This window comes from Nothobranchius furzeri, chromosome 2 (assembly GCF_043380555.1).
Source record: "Nothobranchius furzeri strain GRZ-AD chromosome 2, NfurGRZ-RIMD1, whole genome shotgun sequence".
In the NCBI taxonomy this organism is placed as follows: Eukaryota; Metazoa; Chordata; class Actinopteri; order Cyprinodontiformes; family Nothobranchiidae; genus Nothobranchius; species Nothobranchius furzeri.
The window spans coordinates 9,415,399-9,437,287 of NC_091742.1; the positions used below are offsets into that span (position 1 = coordinate 9,415,399).

Genomic DNA, 21,889 nt, shown 5'->3' on the forward strand with positions numbered 1-21,889 from the left:
AAATAGTCTCCTACACCTATCTACTGCATTAGCTTTTGATAGAAAATAGAGAATGAAACTCAGGGATTGGAAAATCCTGACAAATTTATGTCACATTGTAACTTAACATTTATGGACTCACCCATCTTCACTCAAGATGGGGAAGGCTGTTTTTGGTTTAGCATCCAGGAGACAGCAGAAAACGTCTCAATTAATAGGGACAGCAGTAGCTCAGGAGGTAGAGAGGGTAATCGGAAGGTTGCAGGTTCGATCCCGGCTCCGACCAGAGAATGCTTCTGTTGTGTACTTGGGCAAGACACCTAACTCACCCCAGTGCAGCTGTGACTACCTCGTAGCTCATCCCCTCCATCATGTGAATGTGTGGGTGAATGACTGATTGTGTTGTAAAGCATCTTGGGGGGTTGTAGAACCCTAAGAAGGTGCTATATAAATACGGGCCATTTACCATTTAATGGAAGCTAACCATTAGCATTAGCAACTCCACCACACAGCAGAACTCCTTCAAGCTTGTCTTATTAGTGTTGCTGATATCCAGTCGAGGGCGAGATGCCCAAATATCAGAAAATAAAACACCAAAACCCACAGATGTGGACGCCTTGTGGACTGGCACTGCCTATTAGAGCTGCCATAGCGGGTGTCGGCCATCTTGGATGGGTCTCCATTCGCCTCTTGCGCCTTCATTTCTACCGAGGAAGGTGCTTACCCAACTAAAAAACACATTTTCTTATGCTTTTTCACAACATCAGACATATAGTAAGGCATGATAATTAAATCATTATATAATTAAACTAATTAAATTAAAATATAAAATCCCAACTAGTAGGCTAGTCAATGGTAATCCCACATTATCTGTTTTCAATACTGTAGTCTGTAGAAAAAAATGGGCATAGTTGCTCACTCTGTGTTAACTCTAGTTGGGTTTGGAGAGTAAGGAGACCCACCCAATATGGCAGCGACACTGTTACGCTCTCCAGCGCCCAAAGGGGCGTCTATGTATCCATGTCTACCCCAAAACCTGCTATCTGAAGCTAAGCTGTGATGTAGGTCACTGCTAGTTGCACTGGTCATTTTTTCCTACTAGAGACCACTGCAAATGTATTCATTAAATGAGTGAACCACACCTTTAATTTTTATTTGCATTAATTTTGTAAAGAACATAAACCACATGCATGTTTGATGAAGAATTGGAACAGTAAAATTTAAGGCATCTTAGCTAAACTGCATGTAATTCCAAAATGAAAGAAACTGCAGCCCTGAGTTCAGGGTTGGCTTAGCACTGTGAGGCACGTTCAAAATGTGTGGTTGAATTCTAACTGGGAGCAAACTGCAGCCTCATCACCGTCCCACTGTTGGTTGTGAAAAAAATGCAAACGTGTATTGATGAGTGTGTTATCACTAGATCGACCTGGCTCTACTATCTGCTGCATCAGAGCCTCGTGCCTTCCCAGTGTCATTAGAGCTGGCTCACGTCCACAAGGTGCAAGAATGCCTCTCTACTTTATATGGCTGAATATAAAAAAATAAATAAACGTATTGGTGGAAACTGCATTTGCTCATAAAATAGCAGCCCTGCTTATAAAGAGAGCAACTAAAGACACGCATGGCTGAGGATCCATCATAAAAGTGAGAAACTGTTAAGTTGGCTTTCTGCGGAACATAAAGGGGGTCAGAGGCTACCTGTGAACTCACTGTACGTCCACCGGTCTGCTGATCCTGTGGGTGGAAGTTAATCGAAATCATACTGATGAATGTTGCTGCTGCACTGTTGAGAAATGCAGCGGCTCTTCCGCGCCCGCTTAGTTGCCTGTTATGCTGCACAACAAGCCCAGAGAGGGTGTGAAGCGGCTGGACTCTCATGTCTGAATGCAACAGTACGCTGAGCGGCAACCTGTAATAATAAGTTTCAAAAGAAACATGTGAGCACAGCAATTAATCTGCAATTTGATTTTTCAGTTGTAATCAAATTCCTGCAATAAAATGTCATTTTTTACATTGAAATGAGCTTTAATTTAAATCCTAATTAGGAAAAAGTTCCTGGTGCTGCTGTTGACACGCAGCTTGTTGCTATGGAGAGGAAGCAAGCTAGATGATGTAAGATTTCTTCCTGGGAGATGCTCAAATTGGAACAGTGCCTTTAACTTCCAAGAAATGTGGCTGTTTGTCTTTATTTTCACTTAAAGTCTATTTTAACTCCCTTTGAGCGGTGCCTCAGAGAAGATGGTGCTTTTTTACACTGTAGCCATGAAAACTGTTACTGCAGACAAAGACAAGCATGCACGTGTCACACTGGCACACTGGAACAAGAGAGTAAACACATCAAAACAATAGTGTGCATGTAAATAGTTTACCATATAAAAAGGGTTGTCGGGGCAAAAACTGGATTCCGTGTTTGAGATAGTGAGTCTCACATCACTGTGGAGGGATTGTGTTCAACTCAAAGAATCGCTTGAATTCAGCCACGTCTGACAGCTTTGCAGCTAGAATGGTCCGTTAAAGGTCAAAGGTCAGATGTTTTGGGGCAGAATTCATGGTTCCAGGTCTTGAAGCAGCAAAGTGGCCCCAGACCATCACACCACCAACCCTCTTACTGCTGATTCAGCGGTGGCGACGTAGCATGGCTTCATACTTAAATTACCGTAATTCTTAGACAGCCTGCGCAATCAATGTCATTCAAGCAGGTTCAGAAAGCTGGGACCCTGTCCTTTCCAAAATCACAAATCACTTCCTGTGGAAGGAATGCAACATTGGGCTTTGTCTTTACTGAAATACAGCATCAGTTAGTTAGCTGGAACAGGACACACACCTTCCGGAACATTTTCCCAAAAGCCTTTTGGCCCTGGATGTCTGCCACAGATTGAGCAGTGCTTGTTGAGTTCTTTTAGCCTACTACTACCCAAATCCAAATTTTAATAATAATAATACATTTGATTTATGAAGCACTTTACATTTGAAACTAATCTCTAAGTGCTACAAAGTCAATTTAACCCGAAAGCACTGGTAAAAAGATAAGTTTTAAGACCAGATTTAAAAGCACCAATAGCCTGTGATGTCCTCAGATGCCCTGGGAGGGAATTCCAAAGTCTGGGTGCAGCTGAGCAAAAAGCGCAATCTCCCATGGTGCGAAGTTTAGTCTTTGGAGTTTTCAAAAGACGTACTGATGCAGAGCGGAGGTTGCGTGTGGACGTCTGTGAAAACAGAAGTTCTTTAAGGTGTGTGTGTGGGGGGAGGACAACCTTGTAATCAATTCTAGATGAAACCGGGAGCCAGTGAAGAGATTTAAGAATGGGCGTAATATGGTCATATTTGCGTCCTCTCATCAGGATCCTAGCAGCACAGTTCTGAATATACTGCAGCTTTTGAAGGATTTTTCCAGTAGTCCCAATGAGAAGTGCATTACAGAAATCCAGCCTGGAGGAGAGAAACGCATGGACCAACTTTTCCGCATCAGCAAACACTTTTTTTTAATGCTGATAAATGAGTGTCTAATGGTGCTGTGGACAAGTGTGGTCATCCTTCTGGCATTTTAATGCATCTCATTTAAATGAACAGTCTTAACGCCTAAATCATGTTGGAAGGAAGGTTATGCCGAGACAGATTTCATGTTTCATCATGACAAGCCCTGTTTTATTTGTAATTTCTGATGAAAACCCGACAGAGGTGTGATGGAATCGTTGGTCATCTAAGCGAATCAGCCAGTCTGCCTCACACAGTGAGACATCAGCTGTTACAGAAAACTGTCAGAGTCAGAAATGTATAACCGTTTTCTCACGTAACAGCTTCTAAAACTAGGAGACCAACTGTAGTCAGCTCAAAAGTGGTTCATGGTCACAGTTATGCAAACGTCTTATCAAAGTGCACACACAAAGCATTTTGTTGAAGAATGCTTACTGACTGGTTGTCACAGAAGTTAATTATTATTTCCATTAAAGGAGTTTTTAAAAAGGGGTTTCTCTCTTTCTTTGGCCATTTTAGCTGCCTGCTGATTTTCAGGAGCGACTGACGGTGCACCTGGAAGAGTCTCCTCTCTGTCACGACTACCCTGACTCCACTTCCCTCATTGCCAATGTGCTCGAGAAGCCAGATGAGGCCTGCAGCAGCAGTCAGGTCTCCCGTTCACCTAGCCCCCAAACCCAGGATCATACTTTTATTCTGGAAAGACTGGGCCCCGGCGAGCGCCTGGGGCTCCGCGCGGCCTACAAATCTGACCTTTACAGCAGCGACACAGCCCTCTACTGCCCTGACGATCGTCACCGTGAGAGGAGGCCAAGCATGGATGTTCATGGTTACAGGACGCTGCTGTATGGGCCCCAAAACTCCACTGACAGCACTCCAGAGGAGGGCTCTGTGGGGCTGAGGGCTGAGTTCTCCCAGGAACATTTTGCTAAGTTCCCTGCCACATTAGGTGGAGGTTCCAGCTCGTACTCCAGCTTCAGTGGAGGTGGGTCTGAGGACAAAGGCAACGACCCGCCCAGCAGTGCAGCTTCCTCACCACACCATCACTCCCTCTATATGGAATGGAGGGATGCAGGGGACTATGAGAGGAAAAGTGACTCATCCTGGGAGAGGGACAGTCCAGGGAGCTTCTCCAATGCTCACCCCTTCCAACAGAGCGAGATGAGCCACCACCAGAATGGCAGCTCTCCAGTCTACAGCCGTACCATGTCTTCTTGTTTCAGTGAGCCCTATGAGCCACTCCCTCCGTCCTCCTCCCCAAGCGTCGCCTACGGAGACAGTCGACGAGGCAGCACGTTAGCCCCTGAAGAGGAGGAGCTGATTGGTCGGTGGAAACAACTCAGCGTTGAGGACTTAAGTGCCAACTCTTACCGCAGCCCGGGCCGAGCTTCACCTTACAGCTTCTCAGAGCAGCATTTTTCCGTACGCCCTGCTAAGATCCGGCTCGGGCCGCTCTACAGCAGTTTCCAGGAGGGAGCTGACTACTACCATCATGGAGCAGATGCCATGGACCCGGTGTGGGTTGCTGCCAGCCCCGAATGCAGCCCAGGTCTGAGGGACGCACACAGCCAAGCTCACCTGTTCCGAACCGAGGACAGCCAAGAGTCAGAGCACAGTCTCTACCACTCAGGAAGCTCCAAAGACATGGAGGGCAACGAGGCAGCAGCCGGCCAGAGTACGGATTACGTAGACCCCAGTCCAAACAGCTCCACTGAGTCGCTCAACCAGAGGTCTCTAGAGATGGGCGAAGAGCTGCAGCACTATCAAGTGGAGATGCACAGCATGCCTGCACAGGTGAGCCAGCCTCCTTCACAGACCCCACCTCCTCCCTCACCTTACAACCAAAACTTTGGCTCTTTGGGACTTTCCAGGAAGGACAGTCTGACTAAGGCCCAGCTTTATGGGACTCTTCTGAACTAAGGGACTTTCCAGTCAGGTTTAATCGAACACACAATGCCTTGGTGTGCTCAACTACACCTTCAGTTGCTGCTACCATTCAATGATCCTGAAGAGCAGCCGGGACAGCCCGATAATCCCTGAAGATGTAACCACTGAAGATCATCTAGGAGTCTTGGTTATGGAAGGGGACTGCAGCTGTTTGCAATAGGACCGACTCGAGGAAGCAAGTCAAGACTCGAATGAGCTGGAACAAGCGGGGAGGAGCTTACGATCCCTTAAAGTGCATAAGAACGTGTGTATTTAAGTTGCCAATGTAAGAATATACTACAAACTGAGTGATATATTTTATGTGAAGCTATTAGCAAGAAATACATTCAAAAACAAGTTCAGATCTTCTCGATACTCCTGGAACTTGTATATAAATAAAAACTGGCGATGCCATAATTGAAAACTTCGATTTGAATCCAAGGATTAGCTTCAGTCGATGTTTTTAAGTGACTGAATCCGCGTCGGCCTTGTGCGACACATTTGAAAGGGGAAATCAAAGCCGAATCCTTTAGATGACAAACACATTTTTCTTCTCCTAACTGAATTTGACAGTATCGATGGGTGTATTTTGTTGTTATTGATGGATCGTTCTTGAGATGTAAACATCTGTCTTAGCAGTCGTATTACTTTTTCATTCATATTATTCTATAATCGAGAGGTTGTCCTACCCCCACTCTACCTCAAATTTGGATGCCCACGCCCCGTCTAAGTCTCTGTAACCCACTTTATTTGACAATGACGCATGTTTCTATATTTTGGTTGTTTTGTTCTCTTAATAAAGCACAAATTCTACATAAAACCTTCATGGATCCACGTGTGAGATGTGCATTAAATCTAGCTGCTTTGTTGTTGTTTCATGACTGAAGTCAGCTGGGGCTTTTCATCACTCAGATTGCTGCAACCACGTGGCACAAAACTTGCTGAGTCACCGTGAGGTTTGCTTTTGTCACCGTTGTGAATTTAAAAATAAGTTAGTAGAGAGGGATTTCTGCAAAGATCAGCAAACTCTAAACAGAAAGAAAGTTTCTTCCATGCAGAGTCGTCGTCATGACGATGCTACATCATAAGAGCTCTCTATTTATACCAACATTATAATAATAGCAATTGTACCACATACTGTGCACCTCTTTATCTTTGATTTGTTTGGTGTGTCAGCCTCTAAATGTGAAAGACCTAAAGCATCTAAAAAAGGGTCTGATGATTATTAGGCTCTTTGTTGTGTTTTCTGTGCCCAAACAAATTATATCTGGGGTATTCTTAGGCTAGCATGTTACACTGTGATTAAAAACTGAAAAGAATAGAAGATTAAACATGTCTGCATGAAGGAAAATGGCAAAATATTTCACACATCTTAACTTCTGCCTCTCAAAGTTGAAGGTTTTTGTCTTATACATTATTCTAAACTAATACTTTAATATTTTGGTTTATTTTTTAGGCTAAGGGTATTTAATAACCCCCCCCCCCCCCCCCCACCCCCCCCGATAAAATCAACAAAAAGTCACAGGCACAATCAAACTCAAATATCAGATATTCATTCCAGGTCCGTGAATACACCATTGCACCTAGCAGGTATAAATAAATAGAAAAATTTCTCAGTTTGCACAGTAAAAAAAGCTGTATATTTAACAGTGATAAACTGCAAAACCATGACAGGAAAAACCCGTCAGCTATAAAACCATTTAAATCTGTTGGTTTTATGTGAAGTTGCCGTAAATAAATGAGTTGGTGAGAACAGTAATTTGTACATTTTTTCTTTAAAAAATTACATAATCCTGCTGTAAAGCACTCTTTTTTTTCTGTTTTTTTTTTTTACGGAAAATGCCCCTAAAGTTTATAATGTTTAAACACTGTGATTTTTACATTTATTTATTGAACAAAATTCAGCATTTAATTGTTGGTAATGGATGTTTGGTGTCGTTTGATGTTGTGAAATTTGCATAACTTTTTGGAAGCACGTTTTCCAAAATTTCTTTAATCGGTTTTTGATGCCCGTAACGGTTAATAGTCGGTCAACTGTAAACCATAAAGTAAATTTATTTGATCATGTGACAAGCTCATCTCTTCTTCTGTGGTGTTCGAGTCAAAATATTTTCACAGCGGCTCTCTTGTGCCTTCTAGAGGCACAGAATATATTGTGGCAGTTGCTGGGAGTAGTTTACTTCCTGTTATCTAGAGTGCCAAGTGAGGACTGGCTAAACCGTTGTGCTGCTGTTCAATAGCGATGTCATTGCTGACTCAACAGCAATTACGCAGGAAAAGCTATTATAATTGGTTATGACATTAACAGCAGTTAATCCGTTAATTGTGTACATTCCTATTTCACACTATTAATTGAAGAGTGAAAGGTGATTTTATGTAATGAGGAAAACCATTTGAATGGCACAAATTTTATTTTATAGATTATTTTCATGTTCATTTTTCTTCTACAATAAAATACTGACTTCAGCCCCACTTTAAATCGTAGAAACCATAAAAATACCTTCTCATCTTAAAAGAAAATAAAGTTTTGTCCGTAATTTTACAGTACTATTCTGGCAACCCCCGCTGCCGGCATTTTACTGGAAAATCTACGTATTTTTTTCTTTTTTACAGTCTGTGAACTATGGCTAAGTGCAAATTCATTCCTGCAATAACAGGTCTTCCTTGTGGAACTACCCACATTTTCCTTGGCTCTGCAAAACAAAAGCTCTAGTGTGCAGAAATTCTGCATCACAACACACAGTGAACTTAAACTCTGATGCTTTGAAGGGAGTAAGCAAGAATGTGACCTCACCATGAAGGTAAATGTGACAGCTCAGCTTAGCTTTGATCCTGATGTGTCCAGAACTTGGTGTAGTGCTGAGAAAAGATCATGTTGTGTTTAAGATTTAAAGGAACTTGGTTTGATGGATACAAGAAACTAGAAAGATTTTTTGATAATTTTTTAAATGTTTTTTGGCAATAAAATGTTTCTGTTCCACCTTAAATAACGCGACTTTTTCAAGTCTTGTGTGGAAGAAAATGTTCTGAAGGATAAATGGCAAACAGCAAAACTAAAACCCCGGAGAGTTATTTGGGGGTGATAAAACCTTCTACTTCAGAACAACCACTTTCAAAATAAAATCCTTTATAATCTCCCATCATCTCTATGTAATGTTCTTCACAGATCCTTAATTATCACATTTCATTAATGTTTTTACCCCCAGGGTGGCAAATAGAGTTTTCACAACCCATCTCTGGCAGAATTCTGTCTCTAAGGCTGCAAAAGATTAGTCCAAGAACACTTAAGTCCCTACAATACCATCACCAGAACTGGCCTCTGGTCAGTCGGTGAGTCCAACCATCCTTCTGCTCATGTCCCACAGGGACTTGGCTGCCTGTTCATCTGTAGCTTTATCCATCAACTCCTCCTCCTCGCAGTCAGCAAAGCACTTCCCCGACACGCCCTCCACCTCCTGGGAGCAGGCCAGATAAAGCGGCGTCTGAGCTCCTTCCAATGGACTCTTAAAAAAGAGCAGCGAGGCGAGATGGAACAGTGGCTTAGCCAGCAGAGGGATTTGAACGTGTCTGCCCAGTCGGGTCCGCACGATGCCCGGGGTGAGGGCGTTGACTGTGACCCCCGTTCCTTGGAGCTGATGAGCCAGCTGGAGCGTGAACAGCAGGTTGGCTAGTTTGCTCTGACTGTAGCAGAAGGCCTTGTTGTAGCTCCTCTCGCTGTTCAAGTCATCAAAGTTGATGTGGCCGTATTTGTAAAGTTTGGAGGAAACCACGATGATGCGGCTCGGCGCCGAAGCCTTCAGACGGTCCAGGAGAAGGTGAGTGAGGAGGAAATGACCCAGGTGGTTCACTCCCAGCTGTATCTCAAAACCATCTTCTGTCTTAGAGTAGGGACACTGGTAGATGCCAGCGTTGTTTATCAGCACATCAACCCGGGATTCCTCCTAACAACAAACACATTTAAAACATTTTAGATTTTGCGTTATCAAATTAAAATCACATCATTTATTTATTACTAAACACATATTTATTTTCTTTTGTTGAATTTTGAATTATTGTAAAGGACAAAGACAGTTGTGTTTAAGGACATCTAAAGTTGTGTGTGGCTTAATTTTTCACTGTTACTAGCCACCAACAGTACAAACTATAATCCCTGTATTTCACAAGTTATAATTATGTTATAAATTACTTTTTTTAACTCCTTTAAAGCCCAAGTTATTTAATTTGATTTGATATGTAGATGTATCTCACAGGCATATCAAAACATACATTTTAACTGGGAAGAAAAAAAGTTGATTAACTGAAGGCATCTTGAAATAAAATTAATTTGTTCCATAATAAAGACAATGAGGCTGTGAGACACCTAGTGGTTATGAGGGGTAACCGTCAGCGACTGACTGAAGGGTCTGACTGCCAAAGTTACATTGAAGTTGACATTATTTTTAACTATTTGACACCAGACGTTTATAATACAGATTAAAATTAAATTAAAATACTGGGCAAAACAGTTAAAAAAGCAAGTTTCTCTATAGTATGCTTTACAAAACAAGCAGCACTAACTGTTACTTTATTATTCCTGTCAACAATAGTCAAAATAAGCTTTTTTAAGCCAATGCTGAAGGTTAAGCTAATACAACCAGCACATGTTACAATAAAGGGGACAGAAACGCTCCAAAATCACCATTACCAATCTGACTGCATGTAAAAGAACCCCAACATGCACAGGGCCCAACATCTCAAGACACCCCTAGCGAATATTCAAGTCCTAAATAACCAGTAGTTACATTTTTCCAGATGAAAATTAAACTATGACAACTTTGATATTAAACAATAAAGGGTCCTATATTTAAATTCACCGTATGGAATAATAGTCATAATAAAATTTAGTTTGGAACTACAGACTGGTTCCAATTTGGATTCTTTGGCCCTAATTATTTCAGCACCAGGGACAGTTCCCCTAAATGCAGCTAATGCTACTTTTGGCCTCCATCACAAACAATAGGTACTCTTCCAGAGTACACTCCATTCTGATTGGTCACCTACCTTGTTAACTTCCTCACAAAATTTCCGTACTGATCTGAGAGAAGCGAGGTCCAGGTGTTTGACGACCACCTCCCCCTGATCTGACCGCGCTTCCCTCCTGATATCCCGGGCAGCGTCCTCAGCGCTCCGCAGATCCCGACAGGCCATGATGACCCGGGCATGTAGCTTCAGCAGCTCCCCGGCCAAGGCCTTCCCTATCCCGCTGTTAGCCCCGGTGACTATCACGGTCTTTCCTCCCATGACGCCGGCTGGATACCGGAGCAGTTTAACTGGTTTCTGTCTGGGGAATAGACGGCGCATCAGGAGCAGAACTCCACCGCCGACCACAGCGGCTATTAGCACGGCTGTAGCCATTGACGAAGAGGACGGGACTGCCAGCATCCGTTGTTATGTTTACATACGTAACCCGGAAATAGTTTTACGACCGATATAACCCCATTCGTTAAACTAAAATTAACAAAATATTCTAATATATTAAATCTAATGTAAAACTATGTAGTTTACGTAACAGTATAAACTTGAAAAGTTAAAGTTAGCGTAACTATTTAAAAATTGGGTTTTGAAAACAACTTCCGGGTTTTTATAACGGAACGTGTTACGCAGTGTACCATGTACCTTCAGCGGTTCTCCTATTTATTAAGAAGAAAAACACGAAAAATAGCTACAGTGATCTTAATAAAAACCTATAAGAATCCCAACAAAGATCGTAAAACCATAAGAATAAGAAATAAGAATATTTAGTGTCCATTTTTATTGTTTACTTTACAGTACATCAACAACCACTAGATAGCGCAATTACAACAAAAATAAACACCCAAACCAAACCAGTATCAACTACATTTTAAATGTATTTATTTTACATGTATTTGTGTACAGTAAAATAAACTTAACTAAACTAAACGTATATTTAAGTATCCTCGTCTCTCCCTGGTAAGAACAAGAAAGCTATAAAACGTTTTTCTAAATAATAATTAAAATAAACAATTTTAATTTAAATTATTTGATTTCGAAATTATCTTTATTGTTCCTTTGGCAAAATGTGTCATGTGAAATGTTTTATGACACAAATCATGTCGTCTGATGTGGATATTTATTTTATTATTTTATCCAAATACGTCTTGCATGGTAAATAATAATTTATCGTCTGACATGATAAGCACGTGATTCGTTCCTTTTTTATTTATTTATTTATTTTCATCTTGTCTGGATGTTTCACTTCGAGGAGCTGCCCTCAAGCAGCTTCACTTCCCCTTTTTTATTCGTCCCCTGTTGGGTAACACCTCCCGTTTATTTCAGGGTTTGCTTCAGTTCCTGAAAGCTGAGGAGCTGGTGGAGAATGTGCGCTCAGCTTCAGAGCAGGACGCGCTCTCGTTTCAGTCCCTAAAGACGCGGACGCTGGAGGAGATGTTTCCCCTCAAAGTTTCCTTTCTTGTGGCTTGGATCCTCTCCATTTGTGAAGGTAGGAACGTTTATTTGAGGACTGTACATGTTTTTGTTGAAAAGAGAAACACGTGAAATGACTGAGTTCCGGCCAGTTTGGAGGACTTTTAGGGGACATTTTGGTTTCATTATGAATATTTCTTTGGGTTATTTTAATAATCATCCCATCAGCATGACACTAAGCTACTATTTTAATGCCATTCTAACCCACAAATGGATTTTTCATAAAAAAACAACTATAATTTTATTTCTTTACTCCCACAAAACAAAACAAATAAACGCCCCTGCTCAGTTTTACTTATATGAATCATATGAATGTTATTTTTTTATTGCTTGGATGCATCTGGACAGATGTTAAGAAAATCAAACATGCACAGAGCTTTGTAGATTTTAATGTAGGCTACTTTTTAAAAAACTCACCTTTACTCCCTTTAAAAAGTAGAGCCAGGACACTTTTTCTCTAAGAACCTAAAAATGCATTCAGAAGAAAAACACATGATACAAAACACACCTTTTCTCTATTTAAAATTTTAAAGTTCTTTTTCCAGCTGTTGGGTAAATCATAACTCAGTGATTGTCATAATAATCTGTGATAAAAACCTGATTTATTATTGTTGGTAAAGTTATTTATACCACACAGCAATTTTATTTTAGATTTTCTAATCTTTAGCATTCTTTTTGTTGATTTCCCTTTTTTAGAAGGTCTACGAACCTCGTGAGAAGCAAAATGTCAAAACGTTATGCGATGCACCTTTTTCTGCTTTAAACCGGATGTTTGCAGCAACTTGTGTTTTGCCATAAAACATCAGCGCTAAACTGTATTCACCTTTAACCTCAGACAGCTTTATAATAACTTCTTTATACTATTAGAGCTGCTGTACCATGCCTTGTGGTGTTCATGACCTCTCTGCAAACCAGAATGTCCCTGCAAACTGCAAATCCTCAGAAAGCTGCAGAAATCAGGCAACCACAAACTTCTTGTTTCAAAGAAATGTGACAATCCAGTGAGGGTCGGGAGGAAAGCATGCAGAAATGCAACTACTGTTGATGTATTTGTTTTTGAGCAGGACCAGAGTGCACGAGAGAAAGATAACATCAGAATACCACTCTGAATGTTCTGTGTGAATCCCCTTTGGGATGTTTTGAAATGTTTCACAAGAATAAAAGGCTGGAGCGCTAACAGTAATGGAAGGAAACGTTCTGAAGAATGAATTAAACCGAACAACAACACGGGGGCTCTTCAAAGACAAGATCCACCATAAACCGAGTCTAAAAAGTGTCGCTTCCTGCAGGTCGGCATGACAACATCTGCAACGTTGAGCCTAAGGACCTGCAGGTGGAGGAAGGCTCCAGTGTGAGGGTGACGTGCCAGTCATCGTGCGTGCAAGGGAAAATCTTCTGGACGATAAACAACAACCGCATTAATGAAAGTATTCCCGTTAACGCAACACATACCGCCTTGTTCCTGAGGAACTTCACTCGTCCGAGTGCAACTCTGCAGTGTCACAGTTCCTACACCGACCAAGTCCTCGGAGGCACCACCATCAGAACATTTTGTAAGACTCACTTTCCTTCATTTGCATTGATTAATGTTGGAGATGACACTCCTTACATGGGTTTCTTTTGCAGCAAAGCCCAAAAACATCTCTTGTGTCATCCTCCATATAAGCAACGACGGTGCCCCAGACCTCCTCACATGCACATGGGAGCATCAAAGGAAGCATTCACTGCAAATAAACTACACCTTGCTTCTGTAAGATTCTTTATTTTGGACAATTCTTTTAATGTTTTTTTCTTTTTTCCCCTCATAACTACATTCATCATTATTTCAGGATCTCTCCTGGAAGTCCTTCTCCCACTGAGCTCTGCGACTCGCATAATACAAGCTGCACAGCAGAAACAATGTCAGAATCTGTAGTTTTATTGTTCGGGAACAACTACACTGTTATTGTAAGAGCAAAAACTGCTGCCTGGGAGGTGGACTCTGATCCGTTTGAGTTTACATTTGATCACATCTGTAAGTACAGTAAAACAACATCCTCCACTAAATTAGGCCAATGATGTTTTTAAGTTTTAATGATGGTTTTCTGTTCCCTCAGGGAAGATTAACCCGCCACAGGTAACGCTAACAGCTGACTCGGATCATCTGTTCATCAAGTTAGACTCAAACCCAAACCCAGACAAGTGTCAAGTGAAATACCACAAGGTGGGCCGAGTAAGAAGAAAGGAAAAGCAAACGATTGCTAATAATTAAACACAATCAGCCCTCCTGCTAGAATCACTGTATTAATTATCTCTCTGTCTCTTTTGTTTCAGGAATCATCGTCCAATAATAAAACCTCAAATGTAAACAAATCTCTTTCCCTATATGACAAAAGAATATACCAACTATGATATAAAATCTTCAAATATGCATAAAAAACTGATTTTTACATCAAATAGATGAAGAAAATAAAAATTTAAAAAAGAAATGATGTGATTATTTTCTTTATTACAGCTAATTCTTTTACTTTTGTGACTCTGAAAGGCATTTTTTAAATAATATTTCACACTCATATGGCATTAAACCATTTAAAACTCTAAAGGCATTAAAATATAATCTTTAGTACGAATTGATTTTCAGTCTTAGGCGTTTAAAAGTTCAGCTGGACAGATGTTGCTATTAACCAACACCGTTTTCTATGTACAGCTCTTTTTCATGACGGATCTGAAAACCTTTAAAATTGAAGACGTGGAGTCCTGCGTTACCTATAAACTCTCAGCCCGATGTGCCTTGAGTTATGCCCCATGGAGCGATTGGAGCCTGGAGAAGATGGTTCTGACCAAACTTAACAGTAAGATGGAATACTCAGCACCCTTTTTTCATTTTACAGCCATTGTCACTGCATTTTTGCTCAACATATTTTGATGCTAACTCATATTGTACAGAAACAGTAATTAAACAACAAAAAACAAACATCTGTGCATGCAGTTTTGATAATTTGTCATTTTTAGTATACTTTCATCTCTTAAATATTTAGAAAATTGCTATTCATAGCTTCGAGGATGGCCTCAGGTCAGAGAAAAGGCATTTACATCCAACATGACTGATAGGCTAATGGCTAGACTGAGCTACACTAAGACTAAAGTAGATGGCTGCCATTTTAAAACCAAACTTTCTCAACAGTTCATGCAAATGCATGCAATGATTTTTCAAACATGTCTGAAATTTCACAGTTTTAAGAGGACAACGATCTCAGTGCTGTTGAAAAGCCAGTTGCGGCAGTCTAAGCGTAAGGAGATGAAGGTGTGGATAACTGTCTCAAGTTCAGGGTGTCGTAGAATGGGACTCAACTTAGCAATGTTCCTGAGATGGAAGAAGAGCGAACAAGAGAACTGACATAAGAATCCAGGCTGAGAGTTGGGTCAAAGGTCACACCAAGATTCCTAATAAAGGGTTTGGGGTGAGAAGCAAGCTGACCAAGAAAGTCTCTGACTTTGGGAACCAGCTGGAGCACAGATGAGGATCTCAGTCTTATCTTCATTCAGCTGTAGAAAGCTCCCAGCCATCCAGGTTTTGATAGAGTCTAAGCAGGTGTGTAACAGCTGCAGCTTAGACATCTCATGGGGCTTAACGGAGATATACAGTTGGATGTCATCTGTATAAAGATGGTAGGAGATTCCTTTAAAGGAGCTCATGATGTGCTGCAGAGAAGGAAGAGTAGAGGCTCCAGCACAGAGCCTTGTGGGACACCATGGGTGAGGGAAGAATTCTAAGAATACCTATAAATATTAATTCTACATTATACAAGCACTGGATGATCTGAAAGGGAATAAAATTCTGTTAATGACCTGAAAACTGATTTGTTAAAGCTGCAGGCTGCTAGTCGTCTTAGTGCGTGTGAACTTAGTCTATAGAAAAAATGATAAATAATTATCTACGTACATCTCAGTCCTGATGACAGTTAACAGATTCAGCCAAACCCACACTGAGAGTTGTGAGGGATTTGCATTCCTCAGCACTATTTCCTGACAGCTTCCCGGAGAACCCAAACCCAGCAGTGATTTAAGAGAAGATAGCGATTGTTTACAGCGGTTGCTAAGATCTCCAGGCTGTTTTGTTTTCTGTTCCAGGTGTGAAAGCAAACGTGCTTTCTCTTTTCTTGTTGTTTGTTCAGATCCTATCCAGTAAATCTTGTCTGAATGATCCTGTGTGATTAACGTTAGGATATTTTTTACCTCTAGAGCATCAGATCAGTCTTCTCCTTTGGAGGAAAGTGGCCGAAGAGGGAAGGAATGGAAAAAGAAACGTCCATCTCATGTGGAAGGTAAAAGAAAAGTCAGTGTTAATATTCCTGTATTACTTTTTGCTCTTATGCTTCCTTCTGTTGAACACAGAGGATTCCTTCAGCATGTGAAGAGTCCATCTCTTACAGCGTTGAACACAACAATGCAGCTGAAGGAAGCTATACGTCCTGTGGAAGCTCAGCTTGTGATGTCCAAGTGGACCAACATGCACACAGACTATATCTCAGAGTTTCCACGGGTGAAGGAACAATCCTAAAAGAGTCTGTTTATGTCCCAGCTATTGAAGAGAGTGAGTTTTACGGATCCTTTGCTTTACTGAGCATTAACTCCCCCTGACATGTGATTTAAAGCATAATCGTTTGGTTTTAATTGGCAGGCCTGCCTCGAGTCGCTGACATCCGAGCCTCTGCTCATGAAGGCGTCATCGGGGTTAGCTGGACGGCGCCTGCTCTGCCTGTCAGTGGTTACATAATTGACTGGACCCACAATGGAAGTCAATACAACTGGGAGAAGTCGACATCCACTAATGCAACTCTGCTGGGTAGGTCTGAGAGGTGTAAAGGGGGCAAACGGGGGCAAGACCGATAGATTGGAGAAAAGAAAAGCATTTGCACAGAGCGATCCATTTTCTCATTTGTCTCTGATCGTTGCATCAATGTCATCTTTTATCGACCTTGGAAAAGAAACTGATGGACTCATTAGTGAATTGTTGAATGGTTTATTTTTCTGAGAATTCAGATCGTGACCAACAGAGACCCAACTCTGCCAGGCTTAGAATCACGTGGGTAACATCAGAGCAGGGGTCTGCAACCTGCGGCTCTGGAGCCAAAAGTGCTTCTGTAGCCCTTTAATAATAACTGGCTACAAATTATAAAGTTCTAACTCTTATTTTTAATTATAGATGCATAGAAAATGCAGGCTTAATAGCTTTTCATGGTATAATTTAATTGAATTTCCACAACAGAGCGACTCTAAAAGAACCCGTTATATTTTTAAGTCTGTTTGTGTTGTTTTTATATAATCCTTTGCAAATATCATCATCTGATAGATATAATATGCATATTGTTTAAAAGGCACAAGTTCATCTTCTTAATTTTAAAACCTAATAACAGAATGTTCCTAGCAGGTCCTGCTGTACAGAGGATTAGAAAAAAAAAGGTGTGGTTAACTGAAAAAACACGTTTTTTCTGATTATAATCAGTCACTGAATTTTTCATGCAGGCTGAAGTAGTCTCCTACACCTATCTCCTGCATTAGCTTCTGATAGAAAGTAGACGTTGGATTAAGATTAGAAAATCCTGACAAATCTACGTCACACTGGGAATTGACATTCATGGACTCACCCATCATGACTCACGACGGGGAAGGTTGTTGTTAGTTTAGCATCCGGGAATCAGCAGACCTCTCGGCTAGTTTGAGCTAACCGTTATCATTAGCAGCTTCACCACACAGCAGAACTCCTCCAGGCTTGTAAAACGTCAGTGTTGCAAGTCAGTGGTAAAGCCGTGTTGCTGTTATCCAATCCGGGGCGTGATGTCCAAATATCAGGAAATAAGACTCCACATTCTCCCTCCTCTGATGTGGCAGACTTGTCCGTGCTGAAACAGACATCTCTGGGCTTTTTTTGCCCCGAGTACAGCTTGCAAGGAATTCATTCCTACCAGAGGCCACTGCAGATGCATTGATTAGATGAGATTCACACACCTTTAAGACCTGAAGCTCAGCTGTGATGTGGGTAACTATTATGTTAGAGAAAGGTGCACCAGTGTATTTGTCCTCCCTGAGAAGGACTTACAAAGCAATCATTCCTACATATTCTTATCTTAACTTTGTTGTTTCCAGTTTTTCTTCATTTTAGTTCAGTTCTTTAAAGTTAATCCTTGATTTTTTGACTCTTCACTTTATTTGTAAAGCCTCCTCTTTGACCTTATCGGACGCCCAAGGCGCTGGACAATGCAACAAGCAACAAGTGCAAGTCAACCATTATGAAACAGCCATAAAACCTAATAAACAGGCCACATTACATGCAGGACAATGAAGTCACGCTGTAACACTCCGTTCTATCTTATGTTGCAACAATAGCTTGTACCTAAATATTTTCCCTTCTCTCTTAGGCCTGCGGGAGAGAACACTGTATAATATCACAGTCACGCCCCTCCTGGATGACAAGACGGGCCACAGCTCACAAACTCTTCACATCTGTTCCAGTACAGGAGGTACGTGGATTATTTTAGTTTCATAAGATTTTCTTCCCAATAAATTTAATAATATAAGACTTGTGCAGTTCCAGAGATGGTTGTCATCAGAAATGTTCAAGCTTACGACACAAGCGCCCTCGTCAGCTGGGACACAGAGTCAAAGAAGAACTGCAGTTCTGTCATCTCCTTCACCGTCTTCCACAAGCTTCCAGACGGACCGGTGCTCAGTCAGTTCCCTGCACATCTGGATAAAGTTTTCACTTTTCCTTTAGAAGCACGTCTGTATCTTGTTCTGCGGTGCCCTTCTTCTAGATGCTTCAGTGGATGGAAACAAACGGGATGTTCTTTTGAAAGATCTGACGCCGAATGCCCAATACTGGACCTACGTTGAGGCCCGAGGGCACGACGGGAATGCTTCAAGCATAAAAAGAATCTTCACCACCAAAATGTTTGGTGAGTAATGCACGAGAGCTTGTTGCAGGAATTAAAACATCCGATGATTTCAGATGTTCTCACCATGTAAGGATTAATGAATTTTCCCCACACGTGTCACCCTCTGGTTGCTCTGTGGAGTCGGATTACTTCTGTAGAGCCAAAAAATAAAAATAAAAAATCAGAGTGAAAGTTTAGATGCTTGAGATCGTTTTTCTCAGATCAAAACTCCCAACTTTTATTTCCAGGAGTGCAGAATTTGTTTTACGCCTCTGTCGGGTTAGGGTTGGGATTCTTTACCCGACAGAGTTGTAGGGTAAAGAATCCCAACCCAGAGCCGCGTGACATTCATGAATTATTCTCCAATTGGCCAACAAAATGTCTTAAGACTGTACTTGAGAGTTCAAAGGGAAAGGAGAGGCTCAGACTGAGACTGATCACCTGAGATTTTGATTTGGATGGATATATAATCATTTATATGAACAGGAAAAACAAGGTGGGAGGAGGGGTTGTGCTGTACACAAACCTACTCTTTGTTGTAGAGTGGTGGAAAAGATGACATTCACAATTGATGGTGTTATGGAATGTATAACTGTGGAGATAAATATGGAAAAACATAAAAATGTGATAGTGAGTTGTGTGTACAGGGCACCAGGATCTTGTGTTGACATTTTTATGAGTAATATGGAAAAGATATTAGCTCTAAATAATCAGAATGTCATGTTCCTCTGTGGAGACTTTCATATAGATCTGTTGAACTCAAACAAACACAAAATGACAGAGGAATTTATAAATACAATGCTCAGTATGAGTTTTTATCCATTGATCACAAAACCCAGTAGAATAACAAAGCATAGCTAAACTTTAATTGACAATATATTTACCAACAATATGGAAAGCACATTAATCAGTGTTTACAATTGTTAAAATGTATTGATCTGATAAAGTTTAAAACCGCAGTAATCATGTTGAAGGCAAGAAATAAATTACTTCCATGTAATTTACAGAACATGTTTAATGATAAAGACCATGGGTACAATTTAAGAGGGGCATTAAACTTCAAAAAACAGAGAGTTCGGACAACAAAGACGAGTATGTGTACAACAATATGTGGGGCTGAATTATGGAACAATTTGAGTGAAGATCTGAAAAAATGCGTAAAGGTAAATCAATTTAAGAAGAGCTACAACAAACATCTATTGGATAATTATGTTGATGAGCTGGATTAAATAGAAATATACAAGAAGTTGATTGTTGAGTATGTTTAATATATTTGTTACTCTGTATTATTGTTATTTTTATATAGACATGTTTCTTAATTTTTAAATTTTGTTTTTGAGATAAGTTGATTAAGAATACGCGAGAAGGGGGTAGGAATGTACAAGTTTTACTTCTAACTACTTCTTTTCGGACTTAATTATTTGATTGGTTTTGTGTCGAGTTGTGTTGTTTAAAAAATGTATTTTTTTTACATTAGTTCGAAATAAAGGTCAGGTCAAGTCAAGGGGCTGTTTTACATCCCCATGTTTGTCTTGGCTTCGAACTTCCTGGTTTTCTTTAGATACGACTGGAATGAAAGGGGGACACCTCCATTTTTGGCAGGAGTTGAACAGATGTTAATCACATGCATTAGCAAAAGTGACTCATCACCATTTTTACGGGTTTACGTGCCTGTTTCAGCATGTCAGAGCTAATGAGGTGCATGCAGCTGCTGCTTCGCTGCAGCCATATTGGGATTTTCTTCAAAGAGGCCGTGTTTTGTTAGTTTGTCTTTGTTATTTCTAACTTTTCGTTGTGCATTAAAATCTCTGCATGGTCTGCAATCTAAAATCTTGTAGAAGAAGAAACAGTTGTTTCAAACTTTTTTGACATCCAGCTGATTTATTTTGGAGCATCACGATGAACCTGACCACTCAATGGCCGCCCCCGTAACTTATCACTTCACCGTAATGGATGTGATAAATGTTGTTTATGTGACAGCTTGCATATTCCTTCTACAGATCCCAGGCTCTTGTTGGTTCTCAGTGTCTCAGGAAGCATCCTCTTGTTGCTTTTGCTGTTTTTTGGGTTATGCTGCATCATTCAGTAAGTATCAGTCTTTAGTTATCCTTGAGGATGAGAAATGGATTTAAAAAATCATCAGAATAAAGGCAACCAAGCACGTTACATTTCGTATCTAAGGAGCTTTCTCAAAAGAAAGGTTGGGGAGAGACGGCACGCTCAAACAATTTCTCTGGCACTCTGTTCCATATTTGGCAAGGCAGCTTTATTTATAACGCACGTTTCATACACAGAGGCAATTCAGGGAGCTTTCCATTAGCGAGAAAAGCAAGAACATTAAAATCAATGTGACCGAAAATACAGCACGATACAGCATGAGAACCGTCATTCGAAGGATGATGGAAACATTAAGGTTTTCAATTTTGATTTAAAAGTTTCTAGAGTTATGGACTTTGAGATCATAAGGAAGCTGATTCCAGCTGTGCTGCATAGTAGCTAAACGCAGCGTCACCCAGTTTGGTTCTGACCCGAGGTTCCACCAGCTGACTGTTTCCTAAGGATCTCAGAGCCCCGCTGGGCGTATACGCCTGAAGGAGAGTCGATGTGTATTTTAGCCCATGCCGTTGAGTGATTTATAAACTAGTAGAAGCACTTTAAAATTGATTCTGTAGTTTACTGGTAACCATTTTGGTTCAATAGACAATATAAACAATTCATTTATTTTACTCACTGTTTTAAAAATAGTTTTGTTCATTTGAGGAGCTATTGGGGGCTTTTAAATAAGTCGAGCTTTAAGGACTAGCTCTCATAAAAATAAACAAATATGAAAAAAAATCTGCAGTTAACTCAATAAAAGGTGAGAAAGCTCCTTGTTTGAAAAGAGAAACATCTTTCGAAGGTGTGGAACACTGACAACAGATTTTTAATGATTATTTCTGATTTATAATCAGTCACTTTGTGTTTTTCATGCAGGCTGAACATGAAAATAGTCTCCTACACCTATCTCCTGTATTAGCTTCTGATAGAAAATTGTCATGTTCTGTCTCCTTTTGTTCCCCAGCCCCCTCCTGTTCCCCTGCCAAGCTCTTTTATTCCCATTTAGTTAATTGGTT

The 21,889-nt window shown here is 40.7% G+C and overlaps 2 protein-coding genes across 5 annotated transcripts in view; one reads left to right on the forward strand and one right to left on the reverse strand.

The window, feature by feature from the left end:
- Positions 1-21,889, forward strand: part of LOC107377727 (brain-enriched guanylate kinase-associated protein) — a 46,940-nt gene that overhangs the window by 21,458 nt on the left and 3,593 nt on the right. For 3 of the 4 annotated variants that reach the window (XM_070543776.1, XM_054748072.2, XM_070543775.1), the window contains 14 exons: positions 11,716-11,878; positions 13,152-13,415; positions 13,489-13,612; positions 13,692-13,876; positions 13,959-14,065; positions 14,176-14,205; positions 14,549-14,693; positions 16,084-16,166; positions 16,237-16,435; positions 16,523-16,687; positions 18,261-18,362; positions 18,431-18,571; positions 18,657-18,797; positions 20,777-20,861. In XM_070543776.1, coding sequence (XP_070399877.1) covers positions 11,716-11,878; positions 13,152-13,415; positions 13,489-13,612; positions 13,692-13,876; positions 13,959-14,065; positions 14,176-14,205; positions 14,549-14,693; positions 16,084-16,166; positions 16,237-16,435; positions 16,523-16,687; positions 18,261-18,362; positions 18,431-18,571; positions 18,657-18,797; positions 20,777-20,861 — 1,934 coding nt within the window. Of the gene's footprint in view, positions 1-3,972; positions 5,572-11,715; positions 11,879-13,151; positions 13,416-13,488; positions 13,613-13,691; positions 13,877-13,958; positions 14,066-14,175; positions 14,206-14,548; positions 14,694-16,083; positions 16,167-16,236; positions 16,436-16,522; positions 16,688-18,260; positions 18,363-18,430; positions 18,572-18,656; positions 18,798-20,776; positions 20,862-21,889 lie in introns of those variants that run through there. The other variant, XM_015947524.3, reaches the window with a different exon arrangement.
- rdh14b (retinol dehydrogenase 14b) lies at positions 8,509-10,816 on the reverse strand. Its single transcript, XM_015947530.3, has 2 exons — positions 10,420-10,816; positions 8,509-9,320 (listed from the first exon to the last, which is right to left on the reverse strand). Exons 1-2 carry the CDS (start codon positions 10,798-10,800, stop codon positions 8,703-8,705), a joined length of 999 nt encoding a protein of 332 aa, XP_015803016.3. The 5' UTR covers positions 10,801-10,816; the 3' UTR covers positions 8,509-8,702.

What these genes read in the sequence shown, in the direction of transcription:
- rdh14b (XM_015947530.3), bottom strand. Translation starts at nt 10,800, where the DNA reads ATGCTGGCAGTCCCGTCCTCTTCGTCAATGGCTACAGCCGTGCTAATA. An exon ending in TTTGTGAGGAAGTTAACAAG is followed by an intron (nt 9,321 to 10,419) that starts GTAGGTGACCAA and finishes GTTTGTTGTTAG; the next exon opens with GAGGAATCCCGGGTTGATGT.